Raw genomic sequence first — 26,123 nt, forward strand, 5'->3', positions numbered from 1 at the left:
GCCTCAGAGGGGCTGGGTGTTCTTATTATAATCTGGGCTTCATGGAGAACACACCACCAGTTGCTTGTTTGTCCCTGTCTTCCTAACCCAGTCACAGGTATCTATCTGCTCCAGCCCAGCACTCGCCTCTGTTGTTCCCTTCCAACTCTCCTGCTCTGGTGAAATCAGAAAAGGAGAGTGGGCAGGTGTGGATATTTTCCCCGTTGAGTGAGCGCAAGGTGAAATGCAAACATCTCCTCAGGCCTCTTGGACACATTGCCAACATAACGAAGCTGTGGTGTCAGCCTCGCTTCTCTCAGGCATTCCTGAGGCTGCCAGTCTCTGCTTCCCAGTCTCTGCTTTGCGGCTTTGGGAGGAGAGCGTGCCTGCAGTGGGTGGCGATGGGGAGCCCTGTTAGCTGTGGCCCCTGCCAGCCTGTTTGAAGATAAGGCCCCTGGTTTTGCCCTTCAGGACCTTCTGGTTACCACTCCTTTTCTCTGACCTCTGACCTGCTGTATTCGTTTCTTGGGGCTTTCATAACAAAGTGCCACAAATGGGATGGGTTTTAATGTATTGTCTCAAGTTCTGGAGGCTAAAAGTCTGAAATCATGATGTTGGTAGAGCCATGCTCCCTCTGAAACCTGTAGGGGAGTCCTTCATCGACTCTTCCTGGCTTCTGGTTTGCAGGCAATCTTGGTGTTCCTGGTACAAATCCAGTCTATGCCTTCATTCCCTCATCATCACATCACATTCTCCCTGTCTCTATCTGTCTTCACATGGCTATCTTCTAAGGACGCCTTATATTAGATTAGGGGCACACCCTACTCCAGTAGAACCTCATCTTAACTAATCACATCAGCAATGACCTGATATCCAGATAGGCCCACATTCTGAGTACTGTCAGGCCTTCAACAGTATCTTTTAGGGAGGCACACAATGCAGTCCATAACACCTGCCCCACGTGCCCATGTTTCATTTCAGGGCCTCTCATAACTTTCTTTGGTTTTAAAAATCACCTTTTACTTGAAAAATCGAAAGAGAAGGCTTACATTTTCTGATCAGAATCCAAGTTGTGATTGTTCTTTTAGTCTACTCCATTTTTCCTTTCATCATAAACCTCCGTGTCAGACTGTTTTGACACTGAGCAGAGAATGATCATTCCTCCCTGGCTCCTCGAGCGTTCCTGAGTCCTGGAGTTTTCCGTGAGGCATTGGTTTAAAGCTTAGCTTTTGGGTATGACCTGTGCAGGCTCTATGAAGAGAGGAGTGACTCGGCTGCGCCTCCCCTTCGAAACGTACCTGCAGCAACCGCTCTTCTTGCTCTGGAGCATTTGGCTGTAGACATGTTTCTTGTCAACAGAATGGGCACCTTGTGATTTTCACTTTCACTCATTCTTCTAAATGCTAACATCTAACTTCTTGCAAACCCAGTGCACTTTGCATGAAGAAACAGGCCCGATTGCCTTTCATGAGACAAGAACAGACTGGCCTCTCCTAGGGGTTGTAACAGACAAATCCCCAGGCCCAGCTTGGCCACATCAATGGCTTCAACGCCTCTTGTCTGACCTCCAAAGGACAGTTTTAGAAGATCAGGGAAAATTATATTGACATGAAGAAGATGGTTCAAATAAGATGCAGCCCAGCCCAGTAATTAGCAGCATAGGTTAAAGAGACCGATCACTTGCTGGCTGTGAACTTGGGCAAGTTACTTAAGCATCAGTTTCATTCTCCTCTGTGAAGAGACGTTATTATATCTGCCTTATAAGTTTGTTGTGAGGATTGAATGGAGCTCATGCTGGACACATGGTTAGCACAGTACTTGGCTCATAGTAGGTAGTAGCAATTCTTACTGATGTAAAGAGCTCTGGTTACCCCCCTTTATTTACACATTGCTGCTTTACTTTCTTTTCCAACTGGTTTCAGGTTCGTTTTTCCTTTTGGGGCATCTGAAGGTCAAGTGTGAGAAAAGGAAAGCAACTATGTTTAAAGGATGTGGATGGAAATCTGATTAAACATGAGGTTTCTTTTTTTAAAAAAGAAAGACTTTCACAAGTTTTCATGCAATGTCCTACTAGAGCACTGACACTTTGTTTGGGTAGTAGAATTAGTGGAAATAAACTAAGTCAGATATTGGTTAGTAATTTAAATGTCAGGCAATTAAGCCTGCAATGAAGCAGGCAAGGCAAATAGTTTTGTTTGGCTGCAAAGTCACCAACATTCCTGAAACAATGAGCTCATCATCAAAGTCTTCCACACCATAAAAAAATCTGGAACTTGTTTGCTCACTTTTGCTTTGGTTTCCTGGGTAGCCAAGACTAAATAGAGCAGTGGTTTTTAAACTATAGAATCTATTAGAATCCTCTGTAGGGCTTTGTAAACAACAGAAAACACAAATCCTGAGTTTTAGCCCCAGTACTGTTCATTTCTAAGACTGGGATGGGGCAGTGGGCCTGATAATTTGCATTGCTATTAAGTTCCCGGCTACTTACTGATCCAGGAACCACACTCTGAGAACCGCTCTGTAGACTCCTGTGAGGCACCGTGATGTGGTGTGGAGCACAAGGAGGTGGGTTCAAATTCGGAGGGCTGTCCTTAGTAGCAGATTGAATGTCTTCCATTTTAAAATGGAAATAATAAAATCCCCTTGTTAAGACCATTGTAAGAGTTAAATAAGTTGTCCATAAATCACTTTGTTCACTGCCTAGCATGTATTAGTTTAAAGGATTCTAGTTCTTTTACTGTGAGATTTTTTTCATAATTCATGTAAATATTTCTGAATGTTCTGGGCAACCAAGTCCATCAGATAAACAAGTCTGCTATTTAAATAACTGAAGCAGTTTGAAATCACTAAGATTCTACTTCAGAATGCCTGTGGCATTTTTCTCAGTCTGGAGTATGTGTGTGGTGTTGTTTGGGTTTTTGTTTTGTTTTTTCTTTTACTTAAATGAGTGGTTCCTTCCCACTTAATTCTTACTGAGTATCAAGTTGCATAACAGATTGGGAATTTCTCTCTTCTCTAATTTTGCACATTGGAATTTCAGAATGCTTTGATGCGTAGGTGGTACAGGGCAGTGGAAAGGTCACGGCTAGACTGGAAACCCTGAGTTTTCATAATTCATGAAATAATTAAAATCGGACTCCTATTTTGTGTTTTTGTATTCAGAAACAACCGTGTTTATCTGCATGTCACAGAATCGCCTGAGGAGCTTCTTGAATGTGTAATGTCTACCTTAACACCTCATTTCTAAGGAATAGGATTCAGTGTGTCTATGACAGGGCCTGGTTGGATGCATTTTAAAGAATCACTCCACGTGATTCAGAGGCCAGATTTCAAGAAAGGCTAGGAATGGGCTGTAATGGTCATGACCGCATTCAAATTCAGGTGCTGCTGCTTAAACTAGTTGTGTGGATTTGAGCAAATTCTCCACCTTCTTAAATTCTGGTGTCTTGTATGTGAAATGCGTCACTTTTACGCATTCATCAGGACTGTGATGCCGGTTATAGTTAATGTATATAAAGTGCCTTGTACAGTGCTGGGCATGAGGCACCCAAATGCTGCAATATGGTGGTGGTTCTTGTAAAATGCCACACATGGAAGGTGGGCACATAGATAAATACAAAGTTCATAGGAGGATAGAATTGAAATGAAGCCATTTGGCTCTGGGAATCCATAATATATTTAAGCCCCAGAAAAAGAGAATTCTCCCATGATTATGTTGACATGACTGGCTTCTTACAGTGCCTTTAGATCAGGCACATTCACATCTAGTTTCTGATTCGTTAGAATTACTTTTTTAGAATCAAAACTCTTTATTTTGGATACTGTAAGGTTAAGTGGTATTTGATTGTATTGAAACAAATTATTCAATCTAATATATTAAGTTACTATCAATTTTTACTGTGCCAGAACATTAATTTTTCCATCACTTTAATGTGACAAGATAATGTCTTTTCATTAAATATTAAACACTTCAGGAGAGCCTAGATAATGACATAGTAACACAGAGTAACAGAGCTACTATTATTCATTAACGGGATAGGAAAATCAGTTTAGGAGAAAACATTATTACTGTAAAGATAGGTTTTTATTCAAAAAGTTAGAAAATACCATATAAGTGCATGTTCACCTGGATTTTTCTCAATGTCTTAGTGGCTCTTCTACCATCTCTTGAACAGTTTTAAGGTATTTTATTCTTTCTACAGGATGGCCTTTCCCAGCTTACTGACATGGTTCTAATTTGTGTTTAAAATTGGTATCATGGCAGTTTTCATTTCCATGCTATTCCTGAAGATCTATGTCAGTGGAACTTTCTGAAGAGAATTTATCAGCCATGGTTTCACATCCATTAAACAAAGCTTACCAACAGGCAGTCCTAATGGGGTTTTCATTTATGGATCCTTTAGTGCAGCGTTCCCCAGACAATGGTCAATATTAATTAAAACAATTGAAGTCTGCAAACCTCAATTACTTCTGTGTGAGATGCAGTGGAAAGCTTTGAATTATCCAAGAGGATGTAGGAAATTTCCACTTTTTCTTTGCTGTGATGCGGATGCCACTTTAAAATAAATATTATTCAGAGTTCCAGGGTTAATACTATTTATATTTCTAATTTGTTACACAAGAGGGGAAAAGGAGAGGCCTCATAATCCATGTGGCAGCTATCATATTGGATAGCCCAGCTATCATTCCTGAAGGGAGAGGAAGGTGTGCAAATTCTGGGTTTGTTATTTTTACAATAGTGGATGGGAAAATGCATATGTAATATAAACAAAAGTGTCATTTTGAATTGGTGGGACTTTCAAATATTTCCTTCTAGGTGGGACACCGTGGGACAGTGCGTGATTATCCAGGCTTTAGCCCATCAGTGGATGCTGAAGCGATTCGAAAGGCAATCCGAGGAATTGGTGAGTGGTGCTTTATAATTCCTCTCTTCATGTTGAAGCAAATTAGATTATATTTTACAGTCCAAAAGTGAAATGGTTCAGTTTGCCCAAGTTGGCTTACTCAGAGAAATTGTAAGATACTTACAATTGTGAAATAATTAGGAAAAGTATAGGGAACCCAGTTTTATTAAATCTTAAAATTTGCCCTATTTATTTACCATCACTGCTACCAGCAATAGTAATTATCATCATCATTATAAATTATTACAAATACAGCCCTTGCCAATCCTCATTCCCATCTCATTCCCTAGAGATAAACACTATCTTAAATTAGAGTTCATTCCCATGAAAGTTGTAATTTTGTAACTACATATGTATGTACATCATATTGTTTTGCGTGGTCTCAAACAGTATAAATTGAAATCATACTGCATAAATTCTTCTGTAACTTTTTACCCCTTAACATTATGTTTTTGAGATTTATCCATGTTGATATGTTTAGCTCTAGTTCATTAATTTTAACTGCATAGCAGTCTATTAGATTACTATATTGTAAGATGGGAATATTAATGGAATATTAAAGTTGCCTATAATTCTTTTCTATTACAATATAAAAATATCACATTAAATATTCCTGCTTATGTCTCATGTGCACAGTTGCTAACATTTCTCTAGAATAAAACAATTGAATTTCTAAGTTGAAGGTGTTTATCTTCAAATTAAAATTATTGCCAAACTGCTCACTGAAATGATTATACAAAATAGCATTCCTAGCAGGAATACATGAGATTTCCTCTTGCTCCATATTCTTATCAGTACTTGCTAAGGTCATACTGTTCCATATTTCCAATTGAGTGAGACTAAAATGATACCTCATTTGGCCCTGGCTGAGTAGCTCAGTTGGTTAAGCATCATCCCGACATGCCAAGATTCTGGGTTCTATCTCCAGTCAGGGCACATACAAGAATCAACTAATTAATGCATAAATAAATGGAACAACAAATCTATGTTTCTCTCTCTCTCTCTCTCTCTCTCTCTCTCTCATTAAAAAGTAAAAGAATTTAAAATTGCATCTCATTCTGAATGTGTGTTTGTTTCCTCTCTTCTCCACATTCCCATGACCAAATAATCATTTCTGGATTATTTGCTTCTTCTTCCATGATTGACTTCTTCATATCTTTTATCCATTTTTTAGTTGGATTGTCTTCTTCATGATTGGCAGGTTATAAATTCTGGATATTAAACTTTTTAAAAAATTACAGGCCATGAAAATATCTTCTTCCGGTTTGTGGCTTTCTTCTAACATTGGTTATAGTAAATTTTATTGCAAGTTTATGGGTCTGAAATGGTTGAGAGAGGGATATACATGTTTTCTAGTCAGAGATTTGGATCCAGGTTTCCGCTGCACCAATGATCAAGATTGTTGCTCCCTGGAGAAATCAGAATTCTCTCACAGGAAACAGATCCATGGTGTGTGTCAGCCTCTCACGACATTAAATCAGTTCCCTCTGGCAGTAACTATGATCATTCTGTATAGTCATATTCAAAAGCAGGCTTCGTAAAGCATCTGAGCTAGATCCTAATGACCTAAATAAAGGAGTGTAACCTTCATCCTGAAGGTTGCAGAGAGCATTATGATTTCAAGCAAGAGATTAATATGATCAGATGCATGTTTAGGCAGTAACATACAGTATGAATTATAAGGAGGTCAAATTAGGAGGCTGTTGAAGTTTCTGGGTAATATATGATGAGCCTACAGTGATAGAGGAGAGGACAAATTCAAGAGATGCAGAGGATTGCTACAATGTAGGGAGGAAGGAGGAGAAAAGAGTATAGAATGACTCCCAGGATTTTTGATTGGATGACTACATCATAGTGTGTCATTGATGAGGGAACAGAATGAAAAAAAAGTTAGAAAGGAAGTAGAATGAATTCAATGTGGGGCATGCTGATACTTACGCATTTGGAAGTGTCTAGTCATGCACCAACACAGAAGCCATTACAGGTCCAAGTTAATAGTCAGGCTCACAGGACACAACTAGGCTTGACTCTAAGTCTGTGTTGTCTTAACTGTATAGAAAACTACAAGACCACAGATACAGTGGGGCAGCATCTTTCAATGGGAGACTTAGTAGCTAACCAAGTACAATTCCTTTTATCCCATCAGTGATGTAGAGTGTGTACCATTGATTGTCAAGATTGTGTATACCCAAGTTGTGTGTGGGTCATTTTAACACAGAGAAGTTGAGTCTAGCATTCCAATAATTCTTTTATACCATTCTAGTCATGCAGACCCAATGAATGCAGGCCAACTCATAGCTCCTCAACCGAGGTGTATTCCTCTACTGCTAAGGAGGCTAACATGACTTATATTATCTTAATACTATAATGGTTAAGAAACTAGTGATCATGAGGTCTTTCTTGGGCAGGCCAGCATCAGCCCTGGCCAGATGTTATTCTTCACTCGGGTGGTTAAGTAAATAGGTGTGGAATGCCTGAGAGAGGTATGGACCAGGAGAGATATATGTTTTGGAGTGAGAAATTTGGGTTCAAATTCCTGTTCACCACTTAAAAGCTGCATGACTCTGGCAAGTGAGGTAAGTTTTCTAAGTGTTAGTATCTTCATCTTTTTTTTTTTTTAATTAAATCTTTATTGTTCAGATTATTACATTTGTTCCTCTTTTTTTTCCCCCCATAACTCCCCTCCTCCCAGTTCCCGCCCCACCCTCCGCCCTCACTCCCCACCCACTGTCCTCATCCATAGGTGCACGATTTTTGTCCAGTCTCTTCCCGCATCTCCCACACCCCTTTCCCCCCCAGGAATAGTCAGTCCATTCCCTTTCTATGTCCCTGATTCTATTATAATCAACAGTTCATTCTGTTCATCAGATTATTTATTCACTTGATTCTTAGATTCACTTGTTGATAGATGCATATTTGTTGTTCATAATTTGTATCTTTACCTTTTTCTTCCTCTTCCTCTTCTTAAAGGATACCTTTCAGCATTTCATATAATCCTGGTTTGGTGGTGATGAACTCCTTTAGCTTTTCCTTATCTGTGAAGCTCTTTATCTGACCTTCAATTCTGAATGATAGCTTTGCTGGATAAAGTAATCTTGGTTGTAGGTTCTTGGTATTCATCACTTTGAATATTTCTTGCCACTCCCTTCTGGCCTGCAAAGTTTCTGTTGAGAAATCAGCTGACAGTCGTATGGGTACTCCCTTGTAGGTAACTGACTTTCTTTCTCTTGCTGTTTTTAAGATTCTCTCTTTATCTTTTGCTCTTGGCATTTTAATGATGATGTGTCTTGGTGTGGTCCTCTTTGGATTCCTTTTGTTTGGGGTTCTCCGCGCTTCTTGGACCTGTAAGTCCATTTCTTTCACCAGGTGGGGGAAGTTTTCTGTCATTATTTCTTCAAATAGGTTTTCAATATCTTGCTCTCTCTCATCTTCTGGCACCCCTATAATTCTGATGTTGGTACGCTTGAAGCTGTCCCAGAGGCTCCTTACACTAACCTCGAATTTTTGGATTCTTTTTTCATTTTGCTTTTCCGGTTGGGTGTTTTTTGCTTCCTCGCATTTCAAATCATTGACTTGATTCTTGCGCTCCTCTGGTCTGCTGTCGGGAGTCTGTATAATATTCGTTATTTCAGTCCGTGTATGCTTAATTTCTAGTTGGTTCCCCAATATAAGATCGAGGGTCTTATTAGTTTTCTTGTAGATCTCATTAAGTTTATCGGCAGCTTCTAAACAGTTCTTGAGAGACCTTAAAAGTGTGGTTCTGAACTCTATATCTTCCATTGACAATTTTGTCCTGTTTCTTTGTCTCCGCATTTTGTTATGCTTCCTTGGTGCACCCCCTAGTGGTCTTTGTTCGCAGTCTTATAGTTAAATCTTGATTGTTGTAGCTAATTCCAGGGAGGGTTTGACCTCCAGGCCAAGTGGCTATGAGAATCAGCTGTGTCAGCAGTGAGAGAACTTCTGTCCTCTAGGGAGGTGCTAATCTGGCGTTTGCCTGAGGCTATCCGGCAAATGCCTGTGTGCAGGGCTTGGGCGGGGCGGGTCGCACAGGATCAACAGGGTGGGCCGGAGAGAGCAGTTATGGTGGCTCTCAGTCCTGTCCCCAGGGGCTCTGCCTCTCTGAGTCCCAGCACCCGCTGCAAAGCTCAGAGAGAAAGCTGCACTCGCTCTGACCGAAGCCAGACAGTCCCGCTTCTCCCGTTTGAGTCTGGGTCCCTAAAGACTCGCCCAGATCTGGAGCTCAGAGTCTGCGACTCCCTCCCGATTGAAAACGCCAACCGCGCCCTCCGCCGCCAGCCCGCTCCGCGCACTCCGCACCTCAGAATTTGACTTCAGCACTGCGCCTCCTCTGAGTGTCCGTATGCGTTTCTCTTTCCTCCTAGTTGTAGGACTTCCACTCAGCCAGTGTTCCTGTGGTTCTGGGTGATGTCCCTTCCGTTTTTTGGTTTCACTTTTGAAGTAGTTGTTCAAAGCAGCAAACTCCGGCGTTAACCTATGCCGCCATCTTGGTTCAGATCTAGTATCTTCATCTTTAGGACAGTTTAATCATACCTATTCCCAGGGCCCCTGTGAATATTAAATATGACAGTAATTACTAGTAAAAGGTGTCTAGTACATGGTGGGTTCTCAATAAATGTCAGTTTCTTTTTTTAGAGGAAAGGAGATTTTGATGTCAAGTATGGAGATAAGAAAGAGAAAAGATACAGGATAGTAACTGAACCTCATACGGAAAAAACACCTGGTCCAAAAGCAGTATGTTCCTGTGCTGCTCCCTCTGTCAGAGAAATATTTAGGCAGTGATTGTTTTCTTCCCCAAAAACTATACAAATAAAGTTAATTTCCTTTTCAAAAAGTCAGGCAAACAAAGAAATACAGATTTCAACCTGGAAATTAAAAATTAAAATGCCACCCTTACTGGTGTGGTTCATTTGGTTGAGTGTCATCCCATGCACCAAGAGTTTACCAGTTCAATTCCCAGTCAGGGCACGTGGCTGGGTTTAGGGTTAGTTAGGGTTAGAGTTTCAGGCTCTATCCCCAGTAGGGGGCATGCAAAAGGCAGCTGTCTCTCTCTAAAATCAATAAAAACATCTTCTAGCGTACACGGTTTTTCTCAGTGGTTAGAGCATTAGCTTGTGGACTGAAGGGTATTAGGTTTGACTCCAGTCAAGGGCATGTATCTGGGTTGCAAGTTCGACCCTTGCCCTGGTTAAGGCGTGTGCGGGAGGCAACCAATGGATGTGTCTCTCTCACATTGATGCTTCTCTCTCTGTCTCTTCACTCCCTTCCACTCTCTCTCTCTCTCAAAAAAAAAAAAAAGGGAAAAAATATCCTTTGGTGAGGATTAACAACAACAACAAAATATTCTAAAACAAATAATAATAAAAATTAAAATGCCTTCCTGTCTGCATTTGTTTCAGACTATCAATCATTTTCTTTTGTTCATGACAAGTACTAAGCATCTTTGGATTGGTAGTAAGTAACATTATTTTCATTTCATTTAGGAACTGATGAGAAAACGCTTATCAGCATTCTGACTGAGAGGTCGAATGCACAGCGGCAGCTGATTGTTAAGGAATATCAAGCAGCATATGAAAAGGTACAATTGATTAACATGGGCAGTAAAGAGCTAGTCACTAATGGACCAGGGATGTTCCCATGGATTATGCCCACAGATCTTTTGTTTGAAGCCAAGTATAACAGAAAGTACCCAGTTTCTAGTTAACAACCTGGATTTTGAGTCCTGGTTTTGCCCTTAACTGGCTGAATAGCCTTGGGCATGTTTTTTGATCTTTCTGGGCCTTAATTTCTTTACCTGTTGAATAAGCAAGTTGCCTTAGATGGTTGGCTCCATACCAGTAATGATTTTACTCTCCAGGGAATATTTGGCAATGTCTCCAGACACTTTGGTTATCACAACTGGTGTGGGAGAGAGGGATGTTTCTGGCACCTGGTGGGTACAAGTCAGGGATGCTGCTAAACATCCTACAATGCACAAGCAAGGCCCCCTCCCCCAACAAAGAATTATCTGACCAATTATCTGATAAATCCTGTTTAAGATGAGCTTTAATTTCTCTTTTAACTGTAACGTGTATGTAATTACAGATTTAATTCATTCAGCAAATGAAAATTTACTACGTATAAGAAACTGTATTAAGAACTATACAAGAACATTTGTGTGTCTTTTTCTTCACATGCTTTATTTGTTCAATAATAAACTACTCTGTGTCAGAACTGTGGTACTTCGCTGAGTCAGAAGATATCCTAGACATTGGAGATTCACTGGTATAAGAAGCAGATCCTCTCTTCTTTCATAGAACTACTATTCAATTAGAAAAATAATAAATAAGTAAATAAAATAAATTCAGATATTGGAAGGTGCTATGAAAGACTTAAAATAGGATGATTGGTAGAGAATGACTGGTGAATGGTTCCTTTAGATCGGGTGGTGAAGAGATAGCAGTGAGGGGGCTTGTTACCTTACTCTCAACTAAGACTAAATGCCAAGGCTTTTGCTCCACTTGATGTGGAGAGAAGAGCATTTCAGACAGAAGATACAAATGCAAAAACCCTGAGGCAAGTCCAGGTGGGGACATTTAAGGAACAGAAAAAGTTCCAATATGGCAGCAATATGGAAAGTCAAAGGTATGGGTGTAAGAGGAAGCAGAAGGAAGAGATGAGGTTAGAGAGCGTTTTAGAACATTCGTGTTTTCATCTATATTGTTACATATGTTCATCTTTCACTAGGTGACTTAGAGAAAGAAAAAGGAAGAGTATGTCACACTTACCATTTTTTTTTTTTTTAGAAACTGAAAGATGACCTGAAGAGTGATCTCTCTGGCCACTTTGAGCATCTCATGGTGGCCCTCGTGACTCCTCCGGCAGTGTTTGATGCGAAGCAGCTGAAGAAATCCATGAAGGTATGAGCCCTACACGGGTCATTTCTGCCCAGGATTTGACTATGTCATCAAAAATGGTGACTTTCTTCCCATGCACACTTGAGATATGGGTGTAAATCTGATAGATTTGGGTGTCATTTTGTATCTGTCCTCTCCAATTAGTAGAACAACCCTGAAGTGGGAAGCAGTTGTAGAACCTTGAACCCAGGTGATCCTGGGCTGAAAGGATATTGTCATTCTAATTTATTTGTTTTTGACCTGAAGACTCAAATTCTCTATTTTATTGCCATTCAAAATGAATGGCACCATCATCAACCCCACTGGTTAGGCCAAAGACCTAGTATTATCTTTGATCGCTTGCTTTCCCTCATCCTTCAGAGCTCCCAAATCTACCTGGGGGCCTATTAGATCTACTCCAAGATTTATAAAAAATGAGAGCATATTTCTCAAAATCCATTGCTAATATTCTAGTTCACCACCATCATCTTTTGATTGGACCATACCAATGACCTCCTAATTGGTCCCTTTGCCTCCATTTTTACACATCTCAAGTTTATTCACACAGAATAGCCAAAATTACTTTTATAAAGTTATTTCTAGAATCGATTATATTATTCAGCTGCATAAATTGCCAATGAATTTGAATACTTAAAATTTAAACTCCTTTCTATGACTGTCATCCTCCAGCACAGTCTGGCTCCTATCTATCTCTGTGTCTTTTTAAAATTCTATCTGTTGTCAGTCAGGGTTCCCCAGAGAGGCAGAACCAGTAGGCAGGAGATATATATTAAGAGATGTATTGCAAGACTTGGTTACATGGTTATGGAGCTAGTTAGGCAAATCTAAAATCTGAAGGGCAGGCTTGAACTCTTAGCACCACCTCAAGCTGCTGCCCACAGGTAGAATTTTTTCTTCAGAGAAGCCTCAGGTCTGCTCATACACCCTTTTAACCGACTAAATTAGTCCCACATAAAATATCTAAGATAATCTTCCTTAAAGTCAACTGATAATGGACTTCAGTTATATCTACAAAAAACCTTTACAGCAAACCTAATTAGTGTTTGGTTAAATAACTGAGGAATGTAGCCTGGCCAAGTTAAAATGTAAAACCATCACACCCTCTCCTGACCATCCCAGTTCAACAAAGATCTAGTTTCAGTCCAGCCATATGTCTTCATCCAAGCTAAACAAGGGTAAGGGACAAAGAAAGGTTCATCCTGGATCCTTGGGGACTATCAGAAAATGTACAGGGAACTTCACATATATTCCGTTAATGAGAGTTTAGTTAGATGGATAAACCTAGCTCTAAGGGAAGCTGAGACACATAGTATGTATTTACTTGGGTAGTTATGTGCTAAGTAAAAAAATTAGGCATTCTATTACTAAGCATGGAAGATAAAAGATATACTGGGTCCACTCAATTTTGTTGTGAACCTAAAAATACTCTAAAAATTTGTGTATTTAAAATTTTTAAATTAATAATTTTTAAAGGCAAGATATGGGGGCAAGTAGGAATCTGCCATGGAGGGACAAGAATTCAGCCTCTGTTCATATGCTGCATTGGTGTTTTTTTTTAAAAAAATATTTTTATTGATTTCAGAGAGGAAAGGAGAGGGAGAGATAGATAGAAACATCAATGATGAGAGAGAATCATTGATTGGCTGCCCCTCTCCCTACGCAACCTGGGCATGTGCCCTTAATAGGAATCAAACTGTGACCTCCTGGTTCATAAGTTGACATTCAACCAGGGAGCCACACCAACCAGGCCATTGGTCTTATTTTATCAAGTCCTAGTGTAAGTGGCTTCTTTTGAGTCACAGTGTGATTCAGTATAGACCAAGGCTCAGGAGTAACTAATCCCTAAACCACGTGGGCCCATTATACATTATTGAGGCTTTAAAATCTCCCTGAATCGCCCTGACCGGTTTGGCTCAGTGGATAGAGCGTCGGCCTGAAAGGTCCCAGGTTCGATTCTGGTCAAGGGCATGTACCTTGGTTGTGGGCACATCTCCAGTAGCAGGTGTGCAGGAGGCAGCTGATCAATGTTTCTAACTCTCTATCCCTCTCCCTTCCTCTCTGTAGAAAATCAATAAAATATATTTTTTAAAAATAATAAATAAATAAATAAAATCTCCCTGAATGAAGAGGGTGATGCATGCTGACCAACCTAGTACATTAGTGTAGGGATGAACTCATTCAAAAGAATTGCAGAGCCCTTCCTAAATATAATGGTGTGTTTGAATGCTCACTTCTGATCTCGAATGACGTAGGCTTTTCCCTTTCTACAATTTCTTCCTAGAATTATTCAATTGATTTTTAACTAGAGTATGAAATTTTGGGGGAAATTTGATGTCAGTTAACTCCACATGATTCATATTATTTAAGACTAACATATGGAATATTAGAAAACTGCTTTAGATCCATAAAGACCCTTACATTGATTTATCTTCTTTTCATTCATATAAAACAAGATATTAAGACTGGAATGCATGAATTTAAGTTTTTTAAGTGCTCTAAAAACAGATTCCCTTTTTAGGGCGCTGGGACAGATGAAGATGCATTGATTGAAATCTTAACCACCAGGACAAGCAGGCAGATGAAGGAGATCTCTCAAGCCTACTACACAGGTCATCTTCTCTGCTTACTTTTACCACCATCCACATGTATATGAGCCAGTGTTTGCCTTTCCCAGAAACCCACCAATCTCTTCTTCACAAGGCTTTTGAGAAGGCAAGACTTCAAAAAGAGGCTCCATTATAAAATGGGCTAATGTCTGTGGGATTTTCAGAGAAAAAATGAATATGATTGAGCTAGAAACTGCTCCATAATGATGGCATTAATACTTTGCCTTTTGCTCTCAGTGGTCACCGCTTAATTGAATCAACTAATTTCATCAGTGTAAGAGACTCAAATCATTGTACGTTAACATTATATGTTAAAAGCCACTTAGATCAGCTTCATGACTTTTGGTGGGAAATTAGATGAACCATTTAGAGAATGTGTCCAGCAATTAGCTGAAGTCCTAATAGCCTGTCAGCTATATAAAAATTAACAAGTCCATGCTCTGCAATTCTGACACTGACTACCCAGGGTTAGCGTGACTTCACAAGTTAGAGCACAGGCCCAAGCAAGCTACCCTAACTTCAGAAATGAGCCACCCATGCAGGTGTTCCCAGGCCACATGCAATTCTAATCAAATGGCTACAAATTGAGGGGTTCTCACTCTTCCCTCGGGTGTAGTAGCTCACTAGAATGACTGATAGAATTCAAGAAAGTGCTCTGCGCACAATTAGAGCTTTACTATAAAGAATACAAGTCAGTACTGGTCAAATGAAGAGATGTGTAGGGAGAGGCCTGAGAGGGTCCCGAATGCACAGCTTCCGTGTCCTCAGGATGCACGACCCTCCCAGCACATCGATGTATAATTACCAACCAGGGAAGCTCAGTCGGGCTTGGATTCCACGGTCTTTATTGGGGTTTCATTACATGGGCATGATCGATTGGACCACTGGCCACATGATTAAACTCATCTCCAGTGCTCCTCCCCCAAGAGGTCAGGCCGATCTCATGTGGCTCAGAACCTAAATCCTCGAATCTTTCTGGTGTGGCCAGCCCCTGATCACTCGGATCCTGAGTCATCTTGTCAGCAAATACTCAGGTGTGGTTCATGGGACCTGCCAGGAATAACAAAGACATTTCTATTATTTAGTAATTTCCAAGGGCTTAGAGGTGACTTACCAGGAACCAGGGACAAATACCAGCCCAGTTCTGTATCATACAACAGCCTCTGTAAACCTCACCAAGAACCGCAAGGGAGCCATGGTTTCTGAGTTTGTGTGTCAGGAAACCTCTGTAGTGGGAGGGGTCTCAATCAGGGCTGTACTGTCCCCCTGGTCGGGGTTAGAGAGGCCACTTTGAGAACTTCCCATTAGAAGGTAAACACCTCAGTGATAGGTCAGTGACTGTTTCATTGCTGATGTGTTAATCAGAGTCTAGTGAGAAAAACAGAAATAGCAGTCGGTATTTTAACAGAGAGAATTTGATGTAGAGAATTGTTTGAACACCTTTGGGAGGACTGAAAAGTGAAAAAGGGCACAGAGGTGTGGCACAGAGGTATAACTCCCAGGGCTGGGACGCCAGAGGAAAGAGGTTGGGGTTTTCAGATACTAGAAGCTCGGAGGAGAGGCACCGTCTTGCAGGTGTTGATGCTTCAGGGGCTGGGAGGAGAGGCTTAAGGAGCTGGAGTCCAGACACCGTGAAAGGTTCCATCTGGCCGGAGCTGGACCCCCAGGGGGGTGCTAAGCGACTTGTCCTAGTAGTCGGGATAGCTCCTGCTCTCAGGGACAAAGCCCTTCACGGGGTTGCCATTGACCTGAATAGCAAGCAAATAGCATGTTCTTCTTTCCTCCTCCTGCCTTCCAGTCTCCCTCCAGTGCTCCCCTCCGCCCCCGAATTGGTGGAACCTAACAGGTGTTCGGGGTGGGTACAAAAGAGAAATGTAATTTGTAGAGTCCCAAACCCAGATCCACAAAGCAGGGTACAGAAAGGTAAGTTTGGAGTAGATGAGGTAATTGCTAAATGGGCACAGTGGGTACATTGTAAGTGTTTTAAAAAATTGGTTCCATTAGTTCAACATATAATTTGGTTCCATTAGTTTATTTACGTATGAAAAATCATCAGAGCCAGGTCCTGCTGCTTCCTGGTGTTTCTTAGAAAAGTCACTGCTCCGTGAGGTGACCTGCCACAGGGCGGCCCCCTGGAGCCCAGCACTTACGGGCAAACAGCCCTGGATGTACGCTCTGTGGAGGCGGGCTTTTTGTCTGTTTCGTTCACTGCTGTGGCTCCCGTGCTCAGAACAGCAGAAGGCAAATTCAAATATTTATTGAATGAATATCCTCAAGATCCAGATTGGGATCTTAAGAACCAAGTGCCATATCTAGCATTTAGGGCTGTTGTTTTGTAAACATGGCAAGCGATACTAGTTCCGAGTCACCAGATGCCGTGATATCTGGGTGAGCTGAGCTCTCTAAGGCCAAAAGAAATGGAATTGCATGTAGGTCACTGGTGAGTAGGATTAATGATACACAAAACGTAAAGAAAGGAAATAGTCTCAGTTAGGCACAGCCAGGCTTTACAGAGACTCGGCACACAGCAGCCCTGCTCCAGGGACTCGGCTACCTTGTCACTCCCTCAGCATCAGGCATGCATTGCGCCCGCGCTGATGTTCTCATTGCAGCCACTCCTTCTCCTCCCTCTCTGCCTCTACTGTTTTTGACACTGCCCAGTAACTCCTCTCCCCTGGCCATGCAGTGTCTGTCTACTCAAAGCTTGTATTTGCCCTTGGTTTCTGGTTATTCTTGGCCTCTGTTTTGTGCCTTATTTCTGGGAGTCTTTTCACTCTTTTGCTACTCTGCTGTCTCTGTCTCCTTTTTCTGTACAGCTCACTCCCTGAGGGAACACAGTCAATGGGCTCAGGAAGGCACTGGCTAGTAGAGAGCATTATTTCGGACAACGCTCTCCCACCCAGTCACCTCTTGGGTTGCTGGCCACCTGGAGTCAGATGCCAACCCTGCTGCAGCCAGCTGCAGCAAGAGCAGTGGTGCCGTGTCATGCGAAATGGTGACCCAGGCATGAGCAATCCATTAAAGGGGGCTGTCTGCTTGGCCCTCATAAAGGAACTAGGCATTGTATTTCATAAAACTATCTGGGGTCAAGGGAGGTGTGGGGAGGCTACATAAAATGACTATAAGGCCTCATCTAGAAGATTCTAAAATGTAAAATACTTCCTCAAATTCTAACACGTGAGAGCTTTATTCTTTGGCTTGATATTTTTAAATAATTATTTTTTTCTAATTAAAGTGAAGAATAGACATAATGATACCATGACTATTAGGTAAAAGGGTGCCTACCTAATGTTATTATTACTTAGATAATTTATAGTGAATTTTGCTTATTTGAATTGCTCTGGAAAAAATATAGATTTCATAAAAACAGACTAAAACATGCTGGAAGAGTTTCGACCTCTACACAGTTCTTGCTACAAGATAACCTCATATCACTTTCTATAATTGTCTTTTATTGATTTAAAAGGACACACATTCATATGACTAATTTATAGAGCCCTTAAAAGTGATGCAGGCAGAGTTCAAACGGCCACCTGGTGTCAGCTGCACGCAGGTATATTACTCCGAGAGGATCAGTGAGCATGGATGGAGCAGAGCAGGGCCTTAAACTCAGTGCACACTGAGTCACAGGCCATGCAGGAGGAGCTACAGCTAGTCAGCCCTGAAACAGGTGGACAGGCAGTTGTCATTTGTTATGGAAAAATCGTGTCTTTTAGGGTAGCTTTCTTTTGAGAGCTATCAAATAATATAATCTAGCTCTGTACACCCATAAAACAAATATTACAATGGCTCAGATATGGTCTAAGTGTATTTCTCCCACATGCAGACGAGGTCTGGAGACAGGCAATTCTAGGACTGGCATGAGAGCGCCTCAGAGCTTTCAGGAGTCCAGGCCACTTTCTGCTTACGTTTCTGCCATCATATAGATGTAGTCCTTATCTTCATAGGCCAGGATGGCTCCCTGAGCTCCAGGTATGCTCAGATATGCATCTACAGACCAGGCATGAGGGTGGAGGAAGGGACTAAGATGGGCGTGAGCCATCCCTTACGGAGATTTCTCAGAAATGCCTCATTTGTCTGCCTACATTCCACTGACAAGAACTTAGTCATGGAGCTGTACACACTAAGAGGAAAGCTGAGAATGTAGTCTTTATGCTGCGGGCATTATGATTTGCTCAAGATGAGGGTTCTATTGCTACAGAAGAAAGAGAGAATAGAAACTGGAAGGCTGACTAGCAGCTAGCCCACTCAAGCTTCCCCACTGTAGTAGTACGTGTGTTCCTTGGTGCCATTGTCAGATGAAGCGGACCATGGTTTGATCCAGAATGGCAATTCTTTCTGTCCCTGTGCACCTACCACAACACGTACTATAGTAATAGCTACAACAGGGTACCCATCTCAGAAGAACACCAGGAAATTAAAAAAAAAAAAAAAAAAAAGCAAGGTTTATTTTATCAGGTACTCATTTCTGGACAACGTGGACACTTAAACTTTTCTCTGGTTTATAATACTATTTTCCAGTTTGTCAAGGCTTAATTCCATTCTTATGTGGTTTCAGTGTATAAGAAGAGTCTTGGAGATGACATCAGCTCTGAAACATCTGGTGACTTCCGGAAAGCTCTGTTGACGTTGGCAGACGTAGGTTTATCTTTTATTTTTTAATTCCTCTATTAGCTGCATGCTCAATAATAATTAGGGGGTTTAAAATTAACCAAATAGAGACAATGAACTTGTGATTTTCCTTATGAAATGATTCACTCACTTTGTGTTTGCATTGCCATGGAACAGTATGTTTAACCACCATCCGAAAAGTATAATGTCATCATGTAACAAAAAAATCTTTTGATGGTCAGTATATGGATTAAAAGTGTTAAGATCAGGTTTCACAATACATTAGAAATGTTCTGATAATTCATCTGACATAAAATAATTGCCCATTACATCCCCGGTGGGAGATGTGCAAGAGGCAGCTAATCGATGTTTCTCTCTCATCGATGTTTCTAACTCTCTATCTCTTTCCCTTCCTCTCTGTAAAAAATCAATAAAATATATTTAAAAAAAATAATTGCCCATTTCTATTTTAAGTATCTCCATTTTAAGACATGCTTATTTTTATCTGTACTCCAAAGAACAAATATTCCTTTTGTTAGCATTTGAATTAAGTACGAAACATAATACAGACAAATTGTCTTCAGAGATGGGTATATTAGTCTCAGGATTTAAAAAAAAATAACTTGTAGCTACTTCATCCTTATACCTTTGGAAGAGTTGCTAAATCACTCATCACCATGTGACTAAATGACTCCACACTTTGCTGTCTCTTTTTAGGAGGCTCGTGACTTTATAATACAGGTGGGCAGGGTCAAGGATGAGCTGTAATCCCAGGTGTGTGTAAGAGAGCAAATAAGCCTGTCCCACTGGCCTCTTTCAGCTGATTTACGCAGCCTGTAACATGTGAGAGAACCCCAACAGTGGTCTCAAGCAGCACTTGTCAAAGTGAAGCAAATGCCACTAAGAAACAAGTTCCCTTAATTTTTGTTTCAGTTATTTCAAATGGTGGAAACCTTATGAGGGTCACCAATTTATGGGGCATTGCTGCAAACATACACCCCAGAGGTTTATATTCAAAAGTATACGCACAGGGCACACACACATACTCACAGGAGGCAGCAAAGATTAGGGCTTCCGGGCAGGGTTTCAGAATCAAACAGGCCTGGAATCGTATGCTTCTCTGTTGCCTACTAGCTTTATGTGTCTGGACACATTACCTTAAGCCTCAAAGCCTTTGTTTTCACATGTGTAAAATTAAAGTAATAACAGTACTAATGTCATAGTGGTGCAAAGATAGATAGATAGATAGATAGATAGATAGATAGATAGATAGATAGATAGATAGATAGATGATATGAAGTACTTAGCACATAGAAAGTGATCAGTACATGGTAGTGGTGGCTGATAATTACTAAATCAATGATAATCAGCATTTTTATGACTAGAGCAGAATGCACAAAGAGAGAACAAGGTGAACAGACTAACAGTAGAGAATCAGCAGCACTGAAAAGAAGCAAATAAGCCATGCAAAAAATCAGACAGGCATACAAGGGTCTATTTGAAAACGGGAACAAATGCTTTTTAAACATTATAGCCAATATTTCGTGCACCTATAATTTTCAGAGTAATTCAGGCAATCCTCTTTCCCTCTCTACCTCCTGCCTCTATGAGCTGAAGTGCTTGCACAGGAACACACACTTAGCCACAGAGGCTGCAACCAGAGCTGGTGGGGACCTTTGAACTGTATTGTTGTTATTTAATTAGACTTTTTTTTTTTTTTTAGAGAAGTTTTAGATTTAAAGAAAATTTGAGCAGAAAGTACAGAGGGGTCCCATATGCCCCTCCTCCCATCCCCTCACTATTTCCCCTATTACTAACGTATTGCATTAAAGTAGTACATTCGTTACAGTGGATGAATACTGATACATTATTATTATTAACTAACGTGCATAGTGTACAATAGGGTTTACTCTTCGCGTTATACAGCCTGTGAGCTTTGACAAATGCGTAATGTCACGTATCCATCAGGACAGTATCATACAGAATAGTTTTCCTGCCCTAGAAATATTCTGTGCTCCAACTAGCCATCTCTCTCTTCCTCCCTCCAAACCCCTCACAACAACTGAACTTTGTAGTGTCTCTATGGTTTTGCCTTTTCTAGACTGTCATATAGTTGGAATTATACTGTAGTGGGTAGTCTTTTCAGACTGGCCCCTTCACTTAGCAACATGCTAAGTGTCTTTTCTTGACTTCATAGCTCATTTCCTTTTTATCGCAAATACTATTCCATTTTATGGGTATACTATAGTAGTATGTCTCACCTGTTGAAAGGCATCTTGGTTGCTTTAAGTTTAGGTGATGATGAGTAGAAATTTCTGTGAACATTCATGTGCAAGTTTTTATGTAATTATATATTTTCAACGCCTTTGGGTAAACACCAAGGAGTAGGAGTATGTTTAATTTTGTTAAGAAACTGCCAAACTGTGTGGCTGTACCATTTTGCATTCCCACCAGCAATGAATGAGAGTTCCTGTTGCTGCAATCCTTGCCAGCAATATGGCGTTATCAGTGTTTTGGATTTTAGCCATTCTAATAAGTGGTACCTTATTGTTTTAATTCTCAGCGCCCTAGTGATGTTTGATGTTGAGCATCCTGTACGTGCTTTTTTACCGTCTGTATGTCCGAGGGTGCTCAGACCTTTTGCCCATTTTCCAGTTGGGTTGTTTGTTAGATTATTGCTGAATGTTAAGAATTCTTTATATATTTTGGATATAAGTCCTATATCAGATATGTGTTTGCCAACAATATTTTCTCCCAGTCTGTGGCTTGTCTTTTCATTCCCTTGTGATCTTTGAATTTTCAGAGTAGGAAACTACAGCTCAGAAAATTGTGTGATGTTGCTACAGATTTCGTAGCCAGTCAGTGACAGAGCAACAACTAGAGCCCCAGGAACCCAAGTCCTCTGTGAACCTCTCAGACACCCTGCCGGTGGGAATACCACGCATTAGAATCTTCTGTCTTTACAAGGGTTGCCCTTGCTCTTATCTTCTTTGTTTAGGGCAGAAGAGATGAAAGTCTGAAAGTGGATGAGCAGCTGGCCAAAAAGGATGCCCAGGTCAGTAACAGAGCAAAGAAAACATCTCCTTTAACTACTACCCCCTCACCCCTTGTCCACCTTTTCATTTCTGTGGCACAACTGGGGCTGCGGTCTCCTGTCCTGTCGGGAGAAAGCTGGGGACCAGCCTTCCCCAGTAGGGTTATTATTCCCCTAGCCCCTGCCACCCCACCTCTCAGATTTCTACTCTGCTAAACGTGAGAAATTTGAATAATTATCTCGCTGACTCTAAAACAAAAGAAACCTCCTCTCCTCTTAACCCTTCAAAAAGAGACAAGAGGACTGTGTCCATAAGAACATTTAAGTCTCCCCACCTTGTCCCACAGATTCTCTATAATGCTGGTGAGAAGAAGTGGGGCACCGACGAAGATAAGTTCACAGAGATCCTGTGTCTAAGGAGCTTTCCCCAGCTAAAACGAAGTAAGGACTCTCATTATAATCTTTTTGGCTCTGTGTGGCTTTGCAAATGTTTTTTGCATTTAATGTACAAAATTCTGGAAAACGAAGTTAAAAATTGCAAAGGTAGTTCCATTTTTATGTATCAACAGTTCAGGAATCAACAAGTCAAGGCAGGACTGACATGATTCTTGTTCCCGTAGAGCAGCGGTTCCCAACCTGTGGGTCGCCAACCTGTGGGTCGAGACCGCTTTGGGGGTCGAACGACCCTTTTACAGGGGTTGCCTAAGACCATCAGAAAACACATATATAATTACATATTGTTTTTGTGATTAATCGCTATGCTTTAATTATGTTCAATTTGTAACAATGAAAATACATCCTGCATATCAGATATTTACATTACGATTCATAACAGTAGCAAAATTACAGTTATGAAGTAGCAACGAAAATAATTTTATGGTTGGGGGTCACCACAACATGAGGAACTGTATTAAAGGGTCGCGGCATTAGGAAGGTTGAGAACCACTGCTGTAGAGGCTGAGTAGATACCTAGTGAGTGACAGGTAACAGATGGGAAGGGTTGGTAAAAGGGGCCGCCCTCTGGGGTGAGAGCAGAGGGGAGTGTTCCTGTGGATGGAGGACCCTGGCTGCCTTGCTTCCACCCCAACACTTCCCTAGTTAGGCACTTTCCAGAAAAACCAGGTGCTGTTAATGCATTAGCATGGATTACCATTCATTCTCTGAAATGAAGGTAAATTGGGGAGCCCTCTTTGTCAGACAAACTATTATGTGAAACTGCCACGCATCCACTTTCTCACTCATGCATCTCCCTGAGCCATTCTGGAAGCAACAGCACCTGGAAGCCCAGAAGCCCATTTCCTGTGAAATGGGCTCCAGGTGCAGGTCAAGATAACAGTGACAGTCACAGTGCATGACCAGGCTTCTGCTGAGTCATGGGAAAATGAGAAAATACGAAGATAGCACCAGGATTTTTTAATTCTGAAGTTTCCCTTCCTTAAGTTTGGCATTAGAATTTCATTTATAAAATAATGGTAATTGTATATCATAGTTGCTTTATTAACATCTTTATTTTATTTATTTAATCCTCACTCGAGGATATTTTTCCATTGATTTTTAGAGAGAGTAGAAGAGGGAAAGACAGAGAGAAATATCAATGTGAGAGAAACACATCAATTGGTTGCCTCTTGCATGTGACCTGACCAGGACCTGGGCCAGGGAGGAGCCAACATCTTCATTTTAAAAACAAAAAACAAGCAATCCTAGATGTCTCTCCAAAATTTCTTTCTTTCTTTTTTCCCCCAAAATTTATTTGAAAAAAATTACTTGACTTGCAAAATATGCCCATATACTTGCATGTACAGGTTTTGCTTTGGGCCAAAAACTGATCAAGAAATTGGAATGCCTTCAGGTACATGAGAAGTAGGCCGTGCCCCTGAGGGAATGTCTGCTCAGCAATCAGAAATCTTCATATGGAGGACTGTGTTGGCAGATAACACATATTTGATTAATGACCCAGGTGCTGCTATAATTTAAACACAGCCTGCCTTCCTAGACATATTATTTAACCTTTTAGGCTATTTTAAATGCTAACAACCTGGGGAAAGGGAGAGGAGAGAGAGAGAGGAAGATCATTGAAGAAAATGGCCTATGAAGTCCAGGTTTTATTGTAGTTTTTTTTTTTTTTTAAGACACGAAAAACAAAAACTTCCAAGTTCCAATTTTGATGAGTTAAAGAAGGGGTTTTGAGCTCACCACTTAACAACTTGATTTGCTGCGTATCAGTTAAAAAACTGGAGTATATTCATGTGTGGTTGACTGTGATGCTTTCACTGTTTTTGTGGTACTGCTTTTTAGCGTTTGACGAATACAGAAATATTAGCCAGAAGGACATTGAGGACAGCATAAAAGGAGAACTATCTGGACATTTTGAAGACCTACTGCTGGCCATCGGTAAGCTCTTGAGTGCTTCCAAACTGAGTTATTTTGCACTTGATGTGAACAATGTCGGGGTGAGCTCCATGTAAGAATCCTGACTGACCCATCTCTAGGCTCCCACAGCATCCATTTAACAATATGCTCAACAGATATGGGTAAATGGATGTATGAAAAAAGTAATTTTTTTAATCTTACTTTGCTTTTAACTTTGTATTTGGCTTGTCACCACATTTGGATTGTACACTCCTTGAGAGATAAAAATATGACATTTCTATTGGCATTTCTATTGAGCTTTGTTGAAAGCTGAGATGTGAGCCAATTTGGTGATTTCCCATTTTGGGTCATTGGACGATGTCAGTGGCTAGTTGAGCTCAAGTGGAACTATGGGTCTCCTCCCCTCGGCTGTGCTAGCAGGGAGTGCGTCAGAAAGACCCGTGGATAAACAAGCAGACGGAGACGCTGTCATATAAGGCGATCTGCCTCTCATAAGGCGAGGAAGGTGCGGCCAGAGAATGAGAGACGATTCAAAGACAGGATTCGGGGACCCATCTGGTCAGAGTCAGGCAAGGGAATCTGTCACGTGCTTGCACACACCCGGGATTGTTGGGAATCCTAAACCGCTGTAACTTAGTGTGGTGACTGGGCTTGCCGCGGCTTCTTCTCCATTAATTCCAGGGCAGGAGTGCCCGTATGAAAAAGCATTTCTGTCATCCACGTGATAATGAATAGCTTCTCTGGTGAGATCAGGAGAGCTGATGTCTGAAGGTGCCCTCCCCTGGCGTGAGCCTCTGATTCATCTTCAGATGTTAATTATTGTGTCTGGAGGTGAGCTCCCACTGAGGGTTCCTCACGTTGTATTTTTCAATAAATACTCATCTGGCACTTACCACGTGCTCAGCGCTGCGCTAAACTCTTTACAAATATCAACATATTTAAGCCTTATAACAATCCCCTGGGTTAGGGGTGGTCAAGATGGTAAACCTGAGGCACATGAAGTTCAGTTCCTTCCCAGGCCACTCAGGGAATGCAGGTCGAGCTGAGGTCACCCATCGGTCAGGCTCCACAATCTGTGGGGAGAACCAGCCACTCAGTGTGTAAACAGAGGCTGAAACACACACACATCACGCGGTCTGTACTGAACTATTTTAAAGTAAACTAGAGAAAAGACACCAGGTAGCAACTACTCACAAAGTTTCAGACCATTCTCAGGCTTCTTCCACATATGTCATTTCACTTGACTTCTAATCCTCTCTTCAGTGCCAGAACAGGGCTCTTTATCCAAATGCTGGTAAAAAAGAAGGAAGGGAGGGAGGGAGGGAGGGAGGGAGGGAGGGAGGAAGGAAGGAAGGAAGGAAGGAAGGAAGGAAGGAAGGAAGGAAGGAAGGAAGGAAGGAAGGAAGGAAGGAAAGAAGGGAGGGAGGGAGAGAGGGAGGGAGGGAGGGAGGGAGGGAGGGAGGGAGGGAGGGAGGGAGGGAGGGAGGGAGGGAGAAAGAGAAAATACTGTTGACTCTGAGTTGCTAAAAGATAGGCCAACATAGAAAAAGCTTCTTTTTCAATTAAAAAAATGGAATTGAGCTGTCTCCATAATCAGTTTGGAGGCAATGATGTAGCCAGTTTATTTTTTTCCATTTCACATTGTTGCTCTTTACATCAATTTTGCTACCTGCTCTCATATTTGAAAAACTTTATTGAAATGTGT

The 26,123-nt window shown here is 41.2% G+C and overlaps 1 protein-coding gene across 4 annotated transcripts in view; it reads left to right on the top strand.

Moving 5' to 3' along the window:
• Nucleotides 1-26,123, top strand: part of ANXA3 (annexin A3) — a 50,866-nt gene that overhangs the window by 12,350 nt on the left and 12,393 nt on the right. For all 4 annotated transcript variants that reach the window (XM_036337397.1, XM_036337391.1, XM_036337398.1 and 1 more), the window contains 8 exons: nucleotides 4,796-4,883; nucleotides 10,385-10,479; nucleotides 11,687-11,800; nucleotides 14,316-14,406; nucleotides 18,962-19,041; nucleotides 22,013-22,069; nucleotides 22,396-22,489; nucleotides 24,344-24,439. In XM_036337397.1, coding sequence (XP_036193290.1) covers nucleotides 4,796-4,883; nucleotides 10,385-10,479; nucleotides 11,687-11,800; nucleotides 14,316-14,406; nucleotides 18,962-19,041; nucleotides 22,013-22,069; nucleotides 22,396-22,489; nucleotides 24,344-24,439 — 715 coding nt within the window. The remainder of the gene's footprint in view (nucleotides 1-4,795; nucleotides 4,884-10,384; nucleotides 10,480-11,686; nucleotides 11,801-14,315; nucleotides 14,407-18,961; nucleotides 19,042-22,012; nucleotides 22,070-22,395; nucleotides 22,490-24,343; nucleotides 24,440-26,123) is intronic.

Source organism: Myotis myotis, unplaced genomic scaffold (genome assembly GCF_014108235.1).
Source record: "Myotis myotis isolate mMyoMyo1 unplaced genomic scaffold, mMyoMyo1.p scaffold_m19_p_1, whole genome shotgun sequence".
Lineage (NCBI taxonomy): Eukaryota > Metazoa > Chordata > Mammalia > Chiroptera > Vespertilionidae > Myotis > Myotis myotis.